Source organism: Mirounga leonina, unplaced genomic scaffold (assembly GCF_011800145.1).
Source record: "Mirounga leonina isolate KUSES-001 unplaced genomic scaffold, KU_Mleo_1.0 Mir_115, whole genome shotgun sequence".
Taxonomy (NCBI): Eukaryota; Metazoa; Chordata; class Mammalia; order Carnivora; family Phocidae; genus Mirounga; species Mirounga leonina.
The window spans coordinates 34337243-34355093 of record NW_023270268.1 but is presented as its reverse complement, the minus strand read 5'-3'; the positions used below and the strand labels follow the sequence as shown (position 1 = coordinate 34355093).

At 36.6% G+C, this 17851-nt stretch overlaps 1 protein-coding gene across 4 annotated transcripts in view; it reads left to right on the top strand.

The window, feature by feature from the left end:
* PIK3CB (phosphatidylinositol-4,5-bisphosphate 3-kinase catalytic subunit beta) overlaps positions 1-17851 on the top strand; it is a 204230-nt gene that overhangs the window by 138817 nt on the left and 47562 nt on the right. For all 4 annotated transcript variants that reach the window (XM_034995741.1, XM_034995764.1, XM_034995750.1 and 1 more), the window contains 4 exons: positions 7809-7997; positions 12996-13117; positions 15571-15714; positions 16780-16879. In XM_034995741.1, the coding sequence (XP_034851632.1) occupies positions 7809-7997; positions 12996-13117; positions 15571-15714; positions 16780-16879 (555 nt within the window). The remainder of the gene's footprint in view (positions 1-7808; positions 7998-12995; positions 13118-15570; positions 15715-16779; positions 16880-17851) is intronic.

Genomic DNA, 17851 nt, shown 5'->3' with positions numbered 1-17851 from the left:
ATTTATTTATTTATTTATTTATTTATTTATTTATTTATTTATTTATTTAAGTAGGCTCTGTGTCCAACTTGGGGCTTGAACTCACAACCCTGAGACCAAGAGTCGCATGTTCCACTGACTGAACTGGCCAGGTGCCCCTACGTACATGTATTTTATAGGATGGATTCTTAGAAGTGAAATTATTAGATCAAAAGTATCCCTTTTTTTAAAAATAAGAATTCTGCCAAATTGCATACCTTAAAATACCTTAAAATTTAAAACCCTAGCCACACTGTGGAAGAGTTAGTATCATTTTGTGTATCTGCCAGCCCTTTTAATATTTTTTAACCCTTTTAGTATTTTAATTAATTGGACAAAAAAAAATGGTGTCACACTACTTTAACTTTCATTTTTTAAAAGATTTTATTTATTTGTCAGAGAGAGCACAAGCAGGGGGAGCGGCAGGCAGAGGGAGAAGCAGGCTCCCCACTGAGCAAGGAGCCCGATGCTGGACTCGAACTAATGCTGCTATGAACATGAATATACAAGTATCTTTTTAAGACTCTGTTTTCAATTCTTTGGATATATACCCAGAAGTGGAATTGCTGAATCATATTGTAGTTCTCTTTTTAATTTTTTTAAGGAACTGCTATACTGTTTTCCACCATAGCTGTACCATTTTACATTCCCACCAGCTACAAAAGCAATGTTTTTCACATCCTTGCCATCACTTTTGTGTTTTTTGATAGTAGCCATCCTAATAGGTGTTGGTATTTTTTAAAATAGATGTTTGCCAAGGATCTTGGGTCTGTAGAATAGGAAAAATGTGATCCTTGTGAATTATGATTATAGAATTGGCAGCTTTTATCTTCTTATCTAGTGGTTCTCAACCTGAGGCTAATTTGCCCTCTGTGGGCCATTTGGCATTATCTAGAGGTTTTCTTGGTTGTCATAACTCAAGGGGTGGGGGTGTTCCTGGCATCTAGTGGGTAGAGTTCAGGGGTCTACTAAATTTCTACAATGTACAGGACCATCCTCCTACAACAAAATACTAATAGCACTGAGGTTTAGAAACCCTGCTCTAGGGGCACCTGGGTGGCTCAGTTGGTTGGGCGACTGCCTTCAGCTCAGGTCATGATCCTGGAGTCCCGGGATCGAGTCCCGCATTGGGCTCCCTGCTCGGCAGGGAGTCTGCTTCTCCCTCTGACCCTCCTCCCTCTCATGCTCTCTGTCTGTCATTCTCTCTCTCTCAAATAAATAAATAAAATCTTTTAAAAAAAAAAAGAAACCCCGCTCTAATCTAAAACATCTGTGTTATAATTTTATCTTCTTTTCTTACTGTGGAAACTCAGGCATAAAATTTTATTGGTTGGCTTTGGAGAGTGCAGATGTGATGACTCAAGCCATTAGTTCACAAGTCCTAGAAATCTACCTAGGAAGTTTTCTTAGAAGAATGATTTGGAGTTTTTAAAGTCCTCAATTTTAGGGAAGGAAATACCAAACATTTAAAAAAAATTTTTTGACTTAACTGAAAATTTGCAGGAAGTATACAGAGAATTCCCATATAGCCTTCCTTCAGCTTCCCCAACTGTTAACATTTTGGCACATTTGTTTTTTGTTTTGTTTTGTTTAAGATTTTAGTTATTTGTTTGACAGAGCACAAGCATGGGGAGCGGCAGGTAGAGGGAGAGGGAGAAGCAGACTCCCCGCTGGGCAGGGAGCCTGATATGGGGCTAGATCTCAGGACCCCTGGATTATGCCTGAGCTGAGGGCAGATGCTTAACTGACCGAGCTGCCCAGGCACCCCAGCCAATATATATTAATAAATGTTTATTAAACAAGTGGGTGAAAGTTTGATGTGAAACAGGATGGTTAGTCTCAAAATAGGCCCACAAGATACTTCTTGTTAACTTTATACCAGAAAAACCTAGTAGGCTATCCTAATCAAGTGATAAAAATGAACATCAATAGTGATAGGAGAAATTAACATTATTTGCCTCCTGATAAAATACAGTAAGAGGAACACTCCACCACTTCAGTGTATTCATTCTAAAAATACATAGCTGGAATCTGATTATGACAAAACATTAGGCAAATACATACTGAGTAATACTCTACAAAGTAATTGACCTGTATTCCTAGAAAATGTCAGAGTCAGTGAAGGTAAGGAAAGACTGAGGTACTGTTTTAGAATGAAGAAAACTAATGATAAATGACAACAAAATGCAACAATTAACCTGGGTTGGATCCTGGACCTATAACAAACATTTAGAAAATTGGAAAAATTGAATGGAATGTGTGAATTATACAGTAGAACTATATCAGTATTATTTTCCCTATTTTTATGAACAGATTCTGGTTAAGTATGAGAATGTCCTTGTTTTTAGGAGATATACACTGAAGAATTAAGGAGTAGAAGGGAATTTTTTTTTTAAAAGATTTTATTTATTTATTTGAGAGAGAGAAAGAGAGAGAGAGAGCATGAGATGGGGGAGGGTCAAAGGGAGAAGCAGACTCCCTGCTGTGCAGGGAGCCGGATGTGGGACTCGATCCTGGGACTCCAGGATCATGACCTGAGCCGAAGGCAGTCGCTTAACCAACTGAGCCACCCAGGCACCCTAAAAGGGAATATAGTATGCCACTTAATATCATATATTAAGAGTCCTGATTCCATATGCGAAAAGTATTTAGAATCCAAGATTTGGGCACTGTATATGCCCATTGGTATTGCCATGCAATTGTATCTAGGCCTTTTCGTAAAACAGCTAGGTAACATGTATATGTGTGTTTACATATATTTGAGCATATATAAGCACAGAGATATATTGCTTTATCTATTAAAAATCATGAGCTCTTGGGGCACGTGGGTGGCTCAGATGGTTAAGCGTCTGCCTTCGGCTCAGGTCATGATCCCAGGGTTCTGGGATTGAGTCCCGCATGGGGTTCCCTGCTAGGCGGGAAGCCTGCTTCTCCCTCTGCCTCTCTCTCTCTTTCTCTCTCACTCTCATGAATAAATAAATAAAAAACAAAAACAAAAAACAAAATCATGAGCTCTTATCAATGTGTGTGTGTGTGTGTGTGTGTTTAAAATAAGATTTTATGCTTTTGTGCTCTCTCTGTCAAATAAATAAAATCTTTTTTTTAAAATTTTTTTTTTAAGATTTTATTTATTTATTTGAGAGAGAGAATGAGAGAGAGAGCACATGAGAGGGGGGAGGGTCAGAGGGAGAAGCAGACTCCCTGCCGAGCAGGGAGCCCGATGTGGGACTCGATCCAGGGACTCCAGGATCATGACCTGAGCTGAAGGCAGTCGCTTAACCAACTGAGCCACCCAGGCGCCCAATAAATAAAATCTTTAAAAAAATATATCACCGATGAGTTTTCCAGCCTTTCATCCCCCTCCCCTGATGCCAACCATCACATCCCCCATTTAGAAGAGGAAAGAACCACAGTTAATTTTTTTTTTTAAAGATTATATTATTTGAGAGAGAGAATGAGAGAGAGCACATGAGAAGGGGGAGGGTTAGAGGGAGAAGCAGACTCCCTGCTGAGCAGGGGGCCCGATGTGGGTCTCAATCCTGGGACTCCAGGATCATGACCTGAGCCGAAGTCAGTCGCTTAACCAACTGAGCCACCCAGGCGCCCGAACCACAGTCATTTTTTGATGTGCTTATTGTAAAGTATATTTGCTTTGTTTTATTTTAGTTAATAATCACTATTACATCATAATATGTGTGTGATTTTGAAAAATATAAACATAAAAATAGAGAATATGAGTGGTAGTCTTCATTACTTTCTACCATTATTTTAGTTCAAGCATTTGAACAGGTGTATAAATTCACCATTTACCCTGTGCAGTCTAAGTTTTCATTACTGATTATTTGGGGTTTGCAAAAGAATGTAAGATTCTGTGTTTCCTTTGGGCTTACTGCCACATTTCTGGTAGTTGTTTATTTTTACCTTGGCTTTACTCAGTGCTGTGCTTTTCATAGCTCAGTAAATAATCATAGTATAATTATACAGCTAACTCCCTGCTCTCCCCTCTTAGTTTACTCCCAGGTCTTCAGGATATTTACTTACAGTAGGTCTGTAGAGTCTAATTTTGATTCACCAAATTACAGTAGGTTTGCTAGCTTTTTGCAATATTTAACTTAACAGCAGTCTATTTTTCTGACATGAACAATTTAGACTCTGTGTTGTTTGCAGTAACAGGTTTCATTTTAAGATGTGTAAGTGTAGGTGTAAGTGTAGGAGTTGGATCTTCAAATTCCGATGACTTGTGATGGTAACATTTCAGAGAAACCAGTGAAGCCTGTAAAATAAAGCATACTCTAAAGGTTGAGGATCTGAATATAAAACCACTGTAATCATACATAGTCTGTGTGTGTGTGTATGTGTGTGTGTGTATGTTTAAAATAAGATTTTATTTTTTAAAGAGCAGTTTTAGGATCACAACAAAATTGAGAGGAAGGTACAGAGATTTCCCATATATCTCTTTCCCTTCACATGCATATCCCTTTCCCATTATCAACATCACTCACCAAGAACACACCTACACTGACACATCGTAATCACCTAAAGTCCGTAGTTTACCTTGGGTTTCATTCTTGGTGTTGTGCGTTTTGTGGGTTTGGACAAATGTATAATGATAACGTATTTATTTATCATATCATACAGAGTATTTTTACTGTCCTGCAAATCCTCTGTGCTCTGCCTGTTCGTTCCCCCACTCTACCCCTGGCAACCACTGATCTTTTTATTTTCTTCATAGTTTGACCTTTTCCAGATGTTGTATAATTTAGAATCATACAGTATGTAGTCTTTTTCAATCTGGCTTCTTTTCCCTTAGTAGTATGCTTTTAAGGTTCCTCCATGTCTTTGTGGCATGAAAGCTCATTTCCTTTTACTGATAAATAATATTCCATTGTCTGTATGTATTACAGCTTATCCATTTACCCACTGAATGACATCTTGGTTTTTCCAAGTTTTGACAGTTTTGAATAAAACTGCTGTAAACATCTGTGTGCAGGTTTTTTTTTTTTTAAGATTTTATTTATTCATGAGAGACAGAGAGACAGAGGCAGAGGGAGAAGCAGGCTCCCCGCAGAGCAGGGAGCCCGATGCGGGACTCGATCCCAGGACCCTGGGATCATGACCTGAGCCGAAGGCAGACGCTTAACCGACTGAGCCACCCAGGCGTCCCTGTGTGCAGGTTTTTTGTGGGCATAAGTTTTCACCTCCTTTTGGTAAATATCAAGAAGCGTGATTACTGGATTGTATGGTAAGAGTATGTTTAGTTTGTAAGAAACTGCCAAACTGTCTTCCTAAGTGGTTGTAGCATTTTACATTCCCACCACCGGTGAATAAGAGTTGTTCCACATCCTTGACAGCATTCGATGTTGTCAGTGTTCTGGATTTTGGCCATTCTAATAGATGTGTGGTCTTACCTCATTTTTTAAAATTTGCATTTCCCTGATGAGTCTGCATCTTACATGGTGAGGTGTCTGTTCAGGTCTTTGACTCGTATTTTAGTTTGATGGTTTATTTTCTAATAGTTGAGTTTTAAAGTTCTTTGTGTATTTTGGATGACAGTCCTTTATCAGATAAGTCTTATTGCAGATATTTTCTCCTAGTCTGTAGCTTGTCTTTTCATTCTCTTGACAGTGTCTTTCACAGAGGAGTTAATTTTAAATATAGTGAAGTCTAATTTATCAATTCTTTTATTGATGGATCATGCATTTGGTGTTATATGTAAAAAGTCATTGCCAAAGATAACCCCAGGTCATCTAGGTTTTCTGCTATGTTATCTTCTAGGAATTTTATAGTTTCTGTATTTCACATTTATTTTTACTAAGTTGGGTAGTGTCAGTCCTTCAGCTTTTTCTTCTTCAATATTGTGTTGGCTGTTCTGGGTATTTTGCCTCTCTGTGTAACTTTAGAATCAATTTGTCAATACCTACAAAATTTTGATTGGGTTTGCATTGAATCTGTTGATTACATTAGAAGAGCTGACATTTGGACAGTATTGAATCTTCCTATTTGTGAACATGAAATACCTATTTAGTTATTTGATTTCTTTTATCAGAGATCTGTAATTTTCATTATATAGATTTTGTACATATTTTGTTAGTTTTATACCTAGGTTTTCATATTTTTGGGTGCTAATGTAAGTGGTATTAGATTTTTAATTTCAAATACCACTTGTTTATTGCTGATATATGGGAAGGCAGTTTACTTTTGTTTCCTAAACTTGTGTCCTACAATCTTGCTTTAATTATGCATTGGTTCCAATATTTTTGTTGATTCTTTCAGATTTTCTACATAGACAGTTATGTCTATGTAGATAATCATAATCCCCATTCTTTTGTACATATGTATTATTTTGAATTTCATAACTTTAGAAAATTAGTATGACTATTTTATTTTTTTTAAGATTTTATTTATTTATTTGACAGAGACAGCTAGAGAGGGAACACAAGCAGGGGGAGTGGGAGAGGGAGCAGCAGGCTTCCCCCCTGAGCGGGGAGCATGACCCGGGGCTTGATCCCAGGACCCTGGAATCATGACCCGAGCCGAAGGCTGAATGACTGAGCCACCCAGGTGCCCCTAGTATGACTATTTTAATGCTTAAATGAAATTCCAGTTAAAAACATAAAGTACAAAATTACATAATAATAGAATATAATAGAATATAAATTTTTACAGAATCTTGTCAGATAATTCTGGAGAAGTTTTTTTTTCCTAAGATTTATTTATTATAGAGAGTGAATGCACAAGAGAGCATGTGAGCCGTGGGGTGGGGCAGAGAGAGAAGGAGAGAGAATCTCAAGCAGACTCCGCACAGAGCAGGAGCCCAACACAAGGCTTGATCTCATGACCCTGAGCCGAAACCAGGAGTCCAACCTTCAACTGAATAAGCCACCCAGGTGTCCCTGTTTTATTTTTTGTTTGTTTGTTTTTTATATGTATTTTGGCCTATATGGTATAGTTCTACTTTAAGTATGGGGAAATGAATCTCTTTCAGTGTTACTACAATTCAGAGTCTAGATCCAAAAAATAGTTTGGGCCATGTTCATTATTTTAGGCTATTCTTGTACAGATTGGGAAAGAAAATGGGATAACAGTATTTGTTTCATGTTTAGTTTTATCCAGGATTCGATTCTTAATCTAAATGGTTTTGATGCCTCTGAGCCAACAAGACACTTATACTTTTTTTTTAAACTTCGTATGTTTGGGGATGCCTGAGTGGCTCGGTCAGTTAAGCGTCTGCCTGTGGCTCAGTCATGATCCCAGGGTCCTGGGATCAAGTTTGGCATCATGCTCCTTGCTCAGTGGGAGTCTGCTTCTCCCCCTGCCTGCCTCTTCCCCCTGCTTCTGCTCTTTCTCTGTCTCTGACAAATAAATAAAATCTTAAAAAAACAAAAACAAACTTTGTATGTTTGGTTTGTCTTTGTTGATTTGTTTGTTTATAGAAATTGAAAATTAAAATGGAAGGATAGAAAGAAATTCAGTTTAAAGACTAAAGGACTTTTAAATCCACATTGCAATTCTGCCACCTAGTGTTTGCATATGGATTTTTAAAGAAACAGGAAGGGGAAACCCCCTTTTTAGAACTGTTTGAGAATCCTTAGCTTTCAAATTTAATATGCTATCAACCTATAAAAAGGGCATCCATCTTTATTAATCTTTTTAAGGAATTAGATCTTTACTATCTTATCTTAAAGATTATAAATTGTTTATAAATTCATTGTATATAAATTTGCTATGGGTTTGCCAGTGATGTTCGTAGAATTAAATTATGTAATGAATGAATAATTTTACTTTCTTAGAGTCGAGGTGGAAAAAAGTTTCTTGCTGTACTGAAAGAAATCTTGGACAGGGATCCCTTGTCTCAGTTGTGTGAGAATGAAATGGATCTTATTTGGACTTTGCGACAAGATTGCAGAGAGAATTTCCCACAGTCACTGCCAAAATTACTGCTGTCAATCAAGTGGAATAAACTTGAGGATGTTGCTCAGGTAACAAAACATAATTTTTGTAATTATTTTTAGGAGTATATATTATTTTGTTGATTTCATGTAAATTGTCCTTTCTTATATAGGGATATTTCCATAGGTTGGATAATTTTCTATGGGAGAAATTTTCAGATTTTTAGACTCATACATATTCCAAATGATAGATTAGAAAGTTTAAGATTTTAAATCCCAGATTCTAGACAGGTTTTCTATATCTTTCACTAAGAACAATTAAAACATTACTTTTGGTGTAATCATCTATAATTACTGCCTGCATGTAGTAGGTTCTGGATTATTTCAATAAACAGTTTGATCGGTGAGCTCCAAAGTTTTAATCTTAAAATGACTTTAATCTTTGCATCGACTGTTCTAAAATGAGTATATATTGTTTGAGAAGCTAATATTTTAGAGCATAAACCTTTTAGATCGGTTTTTAACATTCATTTTAGTTGGGCAGTGTTGGTGAATGTTTGCCTTTAGACAGAATAAAGACAGGGAAAAAAAGTTCCAAAAAAGCCACCAAATTTTAGATCCTTGATTTAATTTTCGGAATCCTGTCAAAAAGCACTGGCATTTATTAAATTCAGTTGGTTATCAATGCTCTACAGAAAGATCCTTGAAATGGTTTTTTAATCAGAATGAATACATTTGTATATTAACCTAATTTGTTCACCTTACTTATTTGAATTCAGCTGATATTTTTATTTTATTTTATTTTATTTTTTTAAAAGATTTTATTTATTTATTCATGAGAGACGAGAGAGAGAGAGAGAAGCAGAGGGAGAAGCAGGCTCCCAAGGAGCAGGGAGCCCGATGTGGGACTCGATCCCAGGACTCTGGGATCATGACCTGAGCCGAAGGCAGACGCTTAACCGTCTGAGCCACCCAGGCGCCCAAATTCAGCTGATATTTTTAAAAGTTTTCTGGGCTTAGCAAATCTCTAATGACGTTTAAAAAAATTTTTTTTTAATTTTAATTCCAGTATAGTTAACATACAGTGTTATATTAGTTTCATGTGTAAAATTTATAATGACTTTTTAAAATTTTCAAGAAATGCTTTTAATCATAGACATTTAAAATTTTTTTGATTTTATTATTTTACTTCTCTGAGTTTAGAAAGGACTTGTTTTGAATTTATTTCTAGTATTTAATAATTGTTTGAATCATGTTATATAATTATAATGTGTCTCATTTAAACTGTTTATACAGTTAGACCATATGAACATTACTTACTCTGAAAAGGAACTATTTCTGTATAGATTTTAGTTGTTTTGTCATAGTTATCTTCTAACCACTTGTTTATTTAAATTCAAGGTTAGTTTTCTATGAACTGCCGTAATGGTGGAGTATCAGCCTTTTTTAGTTGGCATGTTTGCCTGCTTCTGATGGATAGTGTCCAGTTCTAACAGCTTATCCAAGAAATGCATATATTATTACTTTGTATAGAATTAGAATAGAAGAAATTTCTTGCTATACTCTTTTTTTTTTTTTTTAAGATTTTATTTATTTATTTGACAGAGACACAGTGAGAGAGGGAAAACAAGCAGGGAGAGTGGGAGAGGGAGAAGCAGACTTCCCGCGGATTAGGGAGCTGAATGTGGGGCTCGATCCCAGGACCCTGGGATCTTGACCTGAGCCGAAGGCAGACGCTTGACGACTGAGCCACCCAGGCACCCCTTCTTGCTGTACTCTTAAAAGATATCTGTGAGAGAGGTTTCTTCTGTCAGCTGTCAGAAAACAGAATGAGGGGTGTCTGAGTGCTTCAGGTGGTTAGCCAACAACTCTTGGTTTTGGCTCAGGTCATGATCTCATGGGTCATGAGATCCACCAGGGCTTCAGCCTCCATGCTAAGTGAGGAGTGGGCTTGAGGAGCCTCTCCCTCTGCCCCTCCCCCCACTAGCATGCATGTCTGTGCTCTCTCTCTCAAATCTTAAAAAAAAAAAAAGAACCAGTTTTCCCTTAATATTTCTTTCCTTTTTAAAAAACATTTATTTCTTTATTTTAGAGAGAGAGAGAGTGTGTGCAAGTAGGGGGTGGAACAGAGGGAGGGGGGGAGAGAGAATCCTAAGGGCAGAGCCCAATGCTGGGCTGGATCCCAGGACCCTGCGATCGTGACCTGAGCCAAAATCAAGAGCCAGCACTTAACTGGCTGAGCCACTCAGGTGCCCCTGATATTTCTTTATTTGAACCCTGGGGATAGAAATTTTTACATTTTGGAATTTAGCACACTTACCTCATTTCCAGGAGGTAACCTAAAGCATTGTTTTCAAATATAACCTGACATCCTCCATTTTGATAGAAGAAAGCCAATACTAATCCTCTTTTTCAGTTGTTTGGAGAAAAAAAGTTTTTGTAATAGAAAGTAATGTGTTTTTTTCTCCCGACTCTGTCCCATTGCCAGTTACAGTGAATGGGTACAAAAGAATGAATATAAACTGTATTTTTAATGAATTGACTACCTTAAGAAGTAGAGAGCCAGAAGTGTGGTGTAAAGTTTGTTTTCTGATTCTAGAGGCATAAGCAAGGCATGGGTGAAAATCCTATAGAGGCCTCCCCCCTGCCCCCACCCCAAGGGAAAAAAAAGAGGAGTAGGCCTCCGTTAATCCACAGGAAAATATTCTGTTGGCATAATGTGGAAGTGGTTTCAATACTCTTTGCAGAAGGCAGGTAATTAGCACTGCTTTCTTTATTTATATGGCTGAGTCAGATTTCTCTTCCCTATTCGCTTCCATAGCTTCCCCCAAACTAAAGTAGTAAGTTTTGATATTTTATTTAGTTTTACATTTACATAATTAATTCTTTAATAATTGTAAATAAACTTACCAAAGGTAACTTCCTTCCAATAGTAGGGCTGTTTTTAACTCACGACATAGTTTAAACTATTGTTTCAGACCTTCAGGAAATGGTCCCCCTAATTCCTCTATCCATAATGGGGATTTCTGGTCCATTAGGACCTTGGGCAAAGTGGGGAGGGAGTCCCATCAGTGATGAAAAGTGGTATTGAGGTAGGTGTTTCTTATCTTAAACCAGTATTTGTCAAACTTTTTTCATTGTCACACTTGTCAAGAGCCCCCCCACCCCATTTTTTAAGATTTTGCTTATTTATTTGAGAGAGAGCATGCATGTGAGAGTGGCGGGGAGGGGCAGGGAGAGGGAGAAACAGACTCTCCACTGAGCAGGGAGCCAGATACGATACGGGGTTGGCTTGCAGGACCCTGGGATCATGACCTGAGCCACAGACAGACGCTTAACCGACTGAGCCACCCAGTTGCCCCCGTTAGGATCCTGTTTAGACATTTTTTCCCCTAATAGCCCCGTTCCCATGATATTTTGATACTGCAAGTGAGTATGTATCTTTTTATGTACTGTATGTATATATGTGCTGGATACATAAAAAGAGCAAGTATAAAGCTTATTCTTTTTATTTATGTAAGTTTAAGAATAATTAAATATTTAAGGTAAAAGTTAAACTAACATTTTACTATATTTGAATAAGAATTATGTAAATTGTAATATCAAATTTCATAACTAAGTTTATGAAAACATAGTAATAATAGCAGTGTAGTCAAATTTTTAAAAGTTATTCAGAAGTGTTATTTTTTTCTGCAATGTAAAATAATCAAAAAATTAATTTCTCAAAAAGTATCTTTAGTGAGGTTAAATTTGCTTGATATGAGAAAATACCTTTTAACTTAGCTTCTAGGTATTCAAGTATTATTGACCTATTTTGGCACTTGACATAATTAATGAAAGGGGTTGAATAATTAGTAGAATTAAAATAATAAAATATAAATGGTTTTTATTTAGTTCACAAGCCCAACTCTCACATAAAAGCTTAAATGACAAACGACAAGGCAGCTAGACAGCAGATACTCTTAGGCCACTTCTTTCAGTATGACTGTGAGATCGGCAGTCTATTGAGAGAAGTCCTCCAGTTACTGCCGTCTCTTTGCCATATTTTTGTAACTCTATTCTTGCATACGTTTTGTGTGTCTTCTTTGGATTCCAGGTGCTACTTATATGCTACTTATGTGATACTCAATATCACATAGATACTATTGATAATAAGGAATAAGATTTTGTCAGATAGATTTGGACTTTGGAGGGGCCACAAATCATAATTGTCAAAAACTTTTTCTCTCTCTTCCATAACCACTTTTCTTCTCATTTAACCATCCCTGATACGAATACATGCTATAAACATAATTAACCTTGAGGAGGAAGGGACTCTTGCCAGGAACAACCCTGATGAGTCTCACAGTGCTCTGATGGGGTCAGATAAGAGTTCTTTCTAGATTGGGCTCTCTGGAACTAGGGTTTCCAAAGATGTGGCCATGTCTGCTCGAATCCACCCTCCACCTGCAATTCCAACTCATCCCCATGGAGGGATTCTTTTTTATTCTGCCTAGATCATTTCTAAGTGGCATCTGTAAATAGGAGACCGGCTGTTTTTACCTTGTTTATAGAAAATTATTTCTTTTTAGTCACTTACTATGATTTAAAGGGTTTAAACTTGTTATGGTCAATAACATTCTATTAAGTGGTAGATATCCTTAAAAATATTAAGAACTAGAAGTAAGCTCCCTCAAAATAATTTTATGTTGAGTTATTAATGAAGTTTTTGTATGTAAATGGCCTGTCATTAGCTTGAGCATGTACTTATATTTGCACTTTGAATTTTACCTTTAAGTATTTCTTGATCATTTCTTTCTTCCTTCCTTTGAAAAATTATTTAATGGCTAATGATTGTAGAATCATGTATTCAGTGTATCATTCTCTTCCCAGGTAAGTACTTCATAGCTTTTTAAACTTGCTTATTTATAAATACTTCAACAAAGACAGTCTGTATTAATCCATGTTAACAGGAGTGGAGTTTTGAGGCCTCAGTAATTGCACATATGCTTTTCCTTTCTTTTGACCCATCTCTGCTCCTATGTGTCAAGGAAAAATAGATTATTTTTCTGCCCTATAATTTCTGAACCAGTTTTAATTTTTCAACAGCTTCAGGCACTACTTCAGATTTGGCCTAAACTGCCCCCCCGGGAGGCCTTAGAGCTTCTAGATTTCAACTATCCAGATCAGTACGTGCGAGAATATGCTGTGGACTGCCTGCGACAGATGAGGTATTCTGCAGGTGGCTTTCTTGGGGGAAAGGAATAACATGGGGGTAGGTAGAGAAGGTGATGTCTGCTTGAACGTCTCATAAGAAAGGAAAGAGCTAGGAATTATTCAGAGTTTAAAGCATTTTTTTTCTCTGTCCCTTCTGATCATCTCCTTCTCTCCCTCTCTCCCTCCTCTTTCATGTTTACTCTATATTATAAAACAAAACCAAAAACACACTGGGTCAGGAGGTACCCAAGATCACCCTTGATTAGAATTCACAGGACTCCGCATATACTTATACTTCTGGCTGTGATTTATTATAGCAAAAGGAGACAGTGTAGAATTGGCGGAAGAAAAAGATTCATGGAGCAAAGTCTGGAGGAAACCATACAGGAGCTTCTAAGAGTTCTTTGCTAGTGGAATCACAGTGAATATACTTAATTCCCCTAGCAACAAGTTATGACAACATGTCTAAAATATTGTCTACTGGGGAAGCTCCTTAGAGACATGGCAGCCAGAATTTTTATTGGGGGCCTAACACAAAAGCAAAATTCTAGACTCCCAGAAAAATGGGTATTGAGCATAAACCATATTGTTTGTAAGAATAATTTATGCACACAGAGCTACTCTTATCTGTTAGGTGGTGGGAAGCCTTCTGAAATCTGTTTCCAGATGCCAGCCAAAAGGGCCAGTGTTGTAAACAGGGTTTTTTTTTTTAAAGGATAAGGTTCAGGACTGCTGCTATATGTTAACTCTTTTCTGTCCACCACTCAGAATTAAGAAATGTTAATATTTTGTCACTTTTTAAAAATACTTTTAAGCAAATAACATTACAGCTAAAGGTGAAGTCCTCATAGTTTCTTAACCTACTCCTGATTACTTTTACTGCCCAAAGACAATCATTATCATGAATTAGGCATGTATCCTTCTATACCACATTTTTCTGTTTATACTCCCATTTTTGTAACTAGAAAAATATAGAGTAACATTGTACATTTAAAAATTACACTAATATGTCTTACCATATGTATTATTTTAAATCTTGCTTTTTGAAAATTCAACATAGGTTTTTGAGGTCCTTCTCTCCCATTGCATATAAATATAGTTTATTCCTTTCACTACTGTGAAATATTCTGTTGTAGGGATATATCTTATTTACTCCATTTCCTTATTGAGGAACATTTTTGGTTTTCTCCAGACTTCCCTGTTATAAACAGTTCTGCAGTGAGCATGCTTGTACATGTGTAAAAATCTGAGCTTTGAGGAAATGTCATTATTGAGACAGTCTCAGACAATGGGCATTTTCAGGTTTATCCAGAAAGTCTCAAAAATGAATATTATACTGTACGGTTATTTGAAAAAGAAAAGTTCTCAGAAAATTATGGACACTGTTATCCCTTTTCTTCTTTTTAAAAGTCATACATGTTTCAAGTCATGTAATGTCCAAAAGAAATTACACAAACTCTTCCACAGTTGTTATTTTAGGGGACTGAAGTTCAAAGTGTAAGGAAAGAGGAAGCCTCCTTCTGTTTCAGTACTTCCTTTCTGTCTTTTACACCATTTATAGGTTTTTATAAAGGGCAAAGATTTTACAATAAACTTAAAATTGTTGAATAGTGTTAAAAAATGAAGCTCCCAGTTGCTTCTTAGTTTCCCTAAGTTTCCATTGGAGACCTGAGGGGAAGGGGCTACCTGGCCCCATTTGGGCTGAGCCAAGTGTTTTTCTTAAATGTATTAATCCCCAGAAGGAGATTGCTGTGATCTCCATGTTCCATTTGGTAATTCTGGTGCTTTTTCCTGTGATAAATTTTCTGCTTATGAGGTTTTTCTTTTGATATAGTGCCCTGAGTTTCAGTCCCGGATCTGCATTAGATTACTTTCTTAACCATTTATTGCCCAAGGCTATAGCAAGTAGAGGACTTGGGATTCATATCTAACCTGACCTCTGGAATTGCCTCTGATGAGAGTGTGTTTACATGTGAATGGTTTGGAGATGGATACAAAATAGAGAACCACTAACCTTAATTAATTCAGTTCATTTAATTACAACATTATGTTGTATTAATTCAAATTGCTAAATTACTGATAGAATTTTTATTTTAAAAAAACTGGTTGACTGAGTATATCACTTTTCCAGCATGATCAGAAGTCAGTATTAAAGTACCTGATTTTATTGTAACTCTGGGCTAATTGTAAATACAGTCATTAATCGTATCAACCTAGATAATTTAATTAAAATGCCCCATGTATCTGTTCTTTGCTCCTTTCCTTTCCATTCCCCCTCCTGCCCACAGGAAATCCTGAGCTTTTCTTGTGTTATTTTAACAGTGGAATAGTGAATATAAGCATGCAACAAGCCTGACCCCAACGAACTGTTGTGTTTGAGTAAGTTAGTATTTGATAGTTTGATAGGAAGGGATCTTTTTCTGGCACTGGTTGTTGAGTGACTTACTCTGTCTTTTGTTTCTTTTAGTGATGAAGAACTCTCTCAATATCTTTTACAACTGGTGCAAGTTTTAAAATATGAGCCTTTTCTTGATTGTGCCCTCTCTAGATTCCTATTAGAAAGAGCACTGGCTAATCGCAGGATAGGACAGTTTCTATTTTGGCACCTTAGGTAAGTCTTTTATATTTTTTAATTTGAGTCCACCTTGTGCTTTTGTAAATATAAATCAGCATAATACAGGACATTTAGTATACTGGTCAGCTGCTTCAGTTGTTTCTGAGCCATCTGTAACATTTACACTCTTCTTGGTGTCTTCTCTTATTTCTTGATACCCAACTCTTAATTTTCAGGATTTGGCAAAGTAATTCAGATAAGTGTCCCACCAAGCTTCCTTGATTTTTAACTGAAGCAAATAATTAATGTATTGCTATTTTCTAGTCAGGTGTACTTATTGTGTACTTACAATGTGTTTGCGCTAAAACCAGACTTACTGATTCCTTCCAAAAGACTTTGGGTAGTAATATCATCATTGCTACTAATAGCTAGAGGTTTTAAAGTTTTCCTATAAGAACAGCAACATTGGGGCGCCTGGGTGGCTCAGTTGGTTGAGCGACTGCCTTCGGCTCAGGTCGTGATCCTGGAGTCCCTGGATCGAGTCCCGCATCGGGCTCCCTGCTCGGCAGGGAGTCTGCTTCTCCCTCTGATCCTCCCCCTCTCATGCTGTCTCCCATTCTCTCTCTCAGATAAATAAATAAAAAATCTTTAAAAAAAAAAAAAAAAAGAACAGCAACATTATTTGCAGCTTCTATATTAGATCATTTTCAGAAATACATGAGTCTTATTTCACCAAGTTTATATAGGAGTAAATCAAGAAGGATAACTAAAGTTCTTTTGTCCTAGGAAAATTGTTGATTCCTCATTTCTGACTCTCTACTCAGACATTTTTGTCATTTTCTTTTTTTTTTTTTTAAGATTTTATTTATTTATTTGACACAGAGAGACAGCGAGAGAGGGAACATAAGCAGGGGGAGTGGGAGAGGAGGAAGCAGGTTTCCCGTGGAGCAGGGAGCCCGATGCAGGGCTCGATCCCAGGACCCTGGGATTATGACCTGAGCCAAAGGCAGATACTTAACGACTGAGCCACCCAGGCGCCCCATGAAGTCAATATTTTTATTTGGTGATCTGAAGTGTTTTATAAGCAACCCATCTTAATATTATTTATTAACTTATTTGTAGGTCAGAAGTGCATATTCCTGCTGTCTCAGTACAATTTGGTGTCATCCTTGAAGCCTACTGCCGGGGAAGCGTAGGGCACATGAAAGTGCTTTCCAAGCAGGTATCAGGTTTTTTTAATCTTCATGTTAAGTTTGCCACATGGTTTTTAATAAATTGGATCATATGCTCTTTCTCACATTACATTATTTCATAGCTGTTTCAGTAACTAAACTTAATTAATACATTTTTAAATTATAATTTAAGTCAAGAAATGACGTGTCAACAAACTTAGCAGAACATTGAGTGCCCCCCCCACAAAATTATGGATTCCTCCTAGTATCTATATTAATAACATGGCTTACATTTTAATAGGAAATGCTTATTTAGACATGCTTAACAATGTGTTTGATGGTGATGATGACAAAGGTCATGAAATTTTTAGACCCTGTTTTTTCATGTCCCTGAGTTACTCTTTGCAGTTAGTACTTAGTATTTGTTTCATATATTCTGCCATATGTTTTAGTTTGAGATATTTTGACACCTAAGTCCATAGCTGTTATAGGATTTAGAATTCAGACTCCTCAAGCTGCTTTTTCAAACCATATATATATATATATATATATATATATATATATATATACCTGCAGTCCCTTATCGTTTTTCCAGGCCTTCATTTTCTTAATCATTGCAGGTGATGAGATATAGTGATATTGATAGGTCAGATGTTAAATGCTTATATGCCAGGAATCATACTACATGTCTTAAGTATATTATTTTACTCTTCTAATAATGTGCCACAGTAGTTGCCAGTACTGTCTGGATTTGATGAGGGGGAAAACAAAGGCTCCAAGAGATTAAGTAGCTTGCCTAAAAACCACAACTAAGTGACAGGAATAAGTTTTAGTTAAGTCTGTCCAACTATAAAACTAACTTTTTTTTTTTAAATCATACTGGGAGTTTTCACACTTTTAGCACCACAACTCTCTTTTATAAATCAAAACTTAAACACAGATCCAATATATAAAATAGACAGCAATGTCATTTTATCAGTATAAATGTGTTTTGAAGCTAAAATAAAAGCCATTAAACAGAA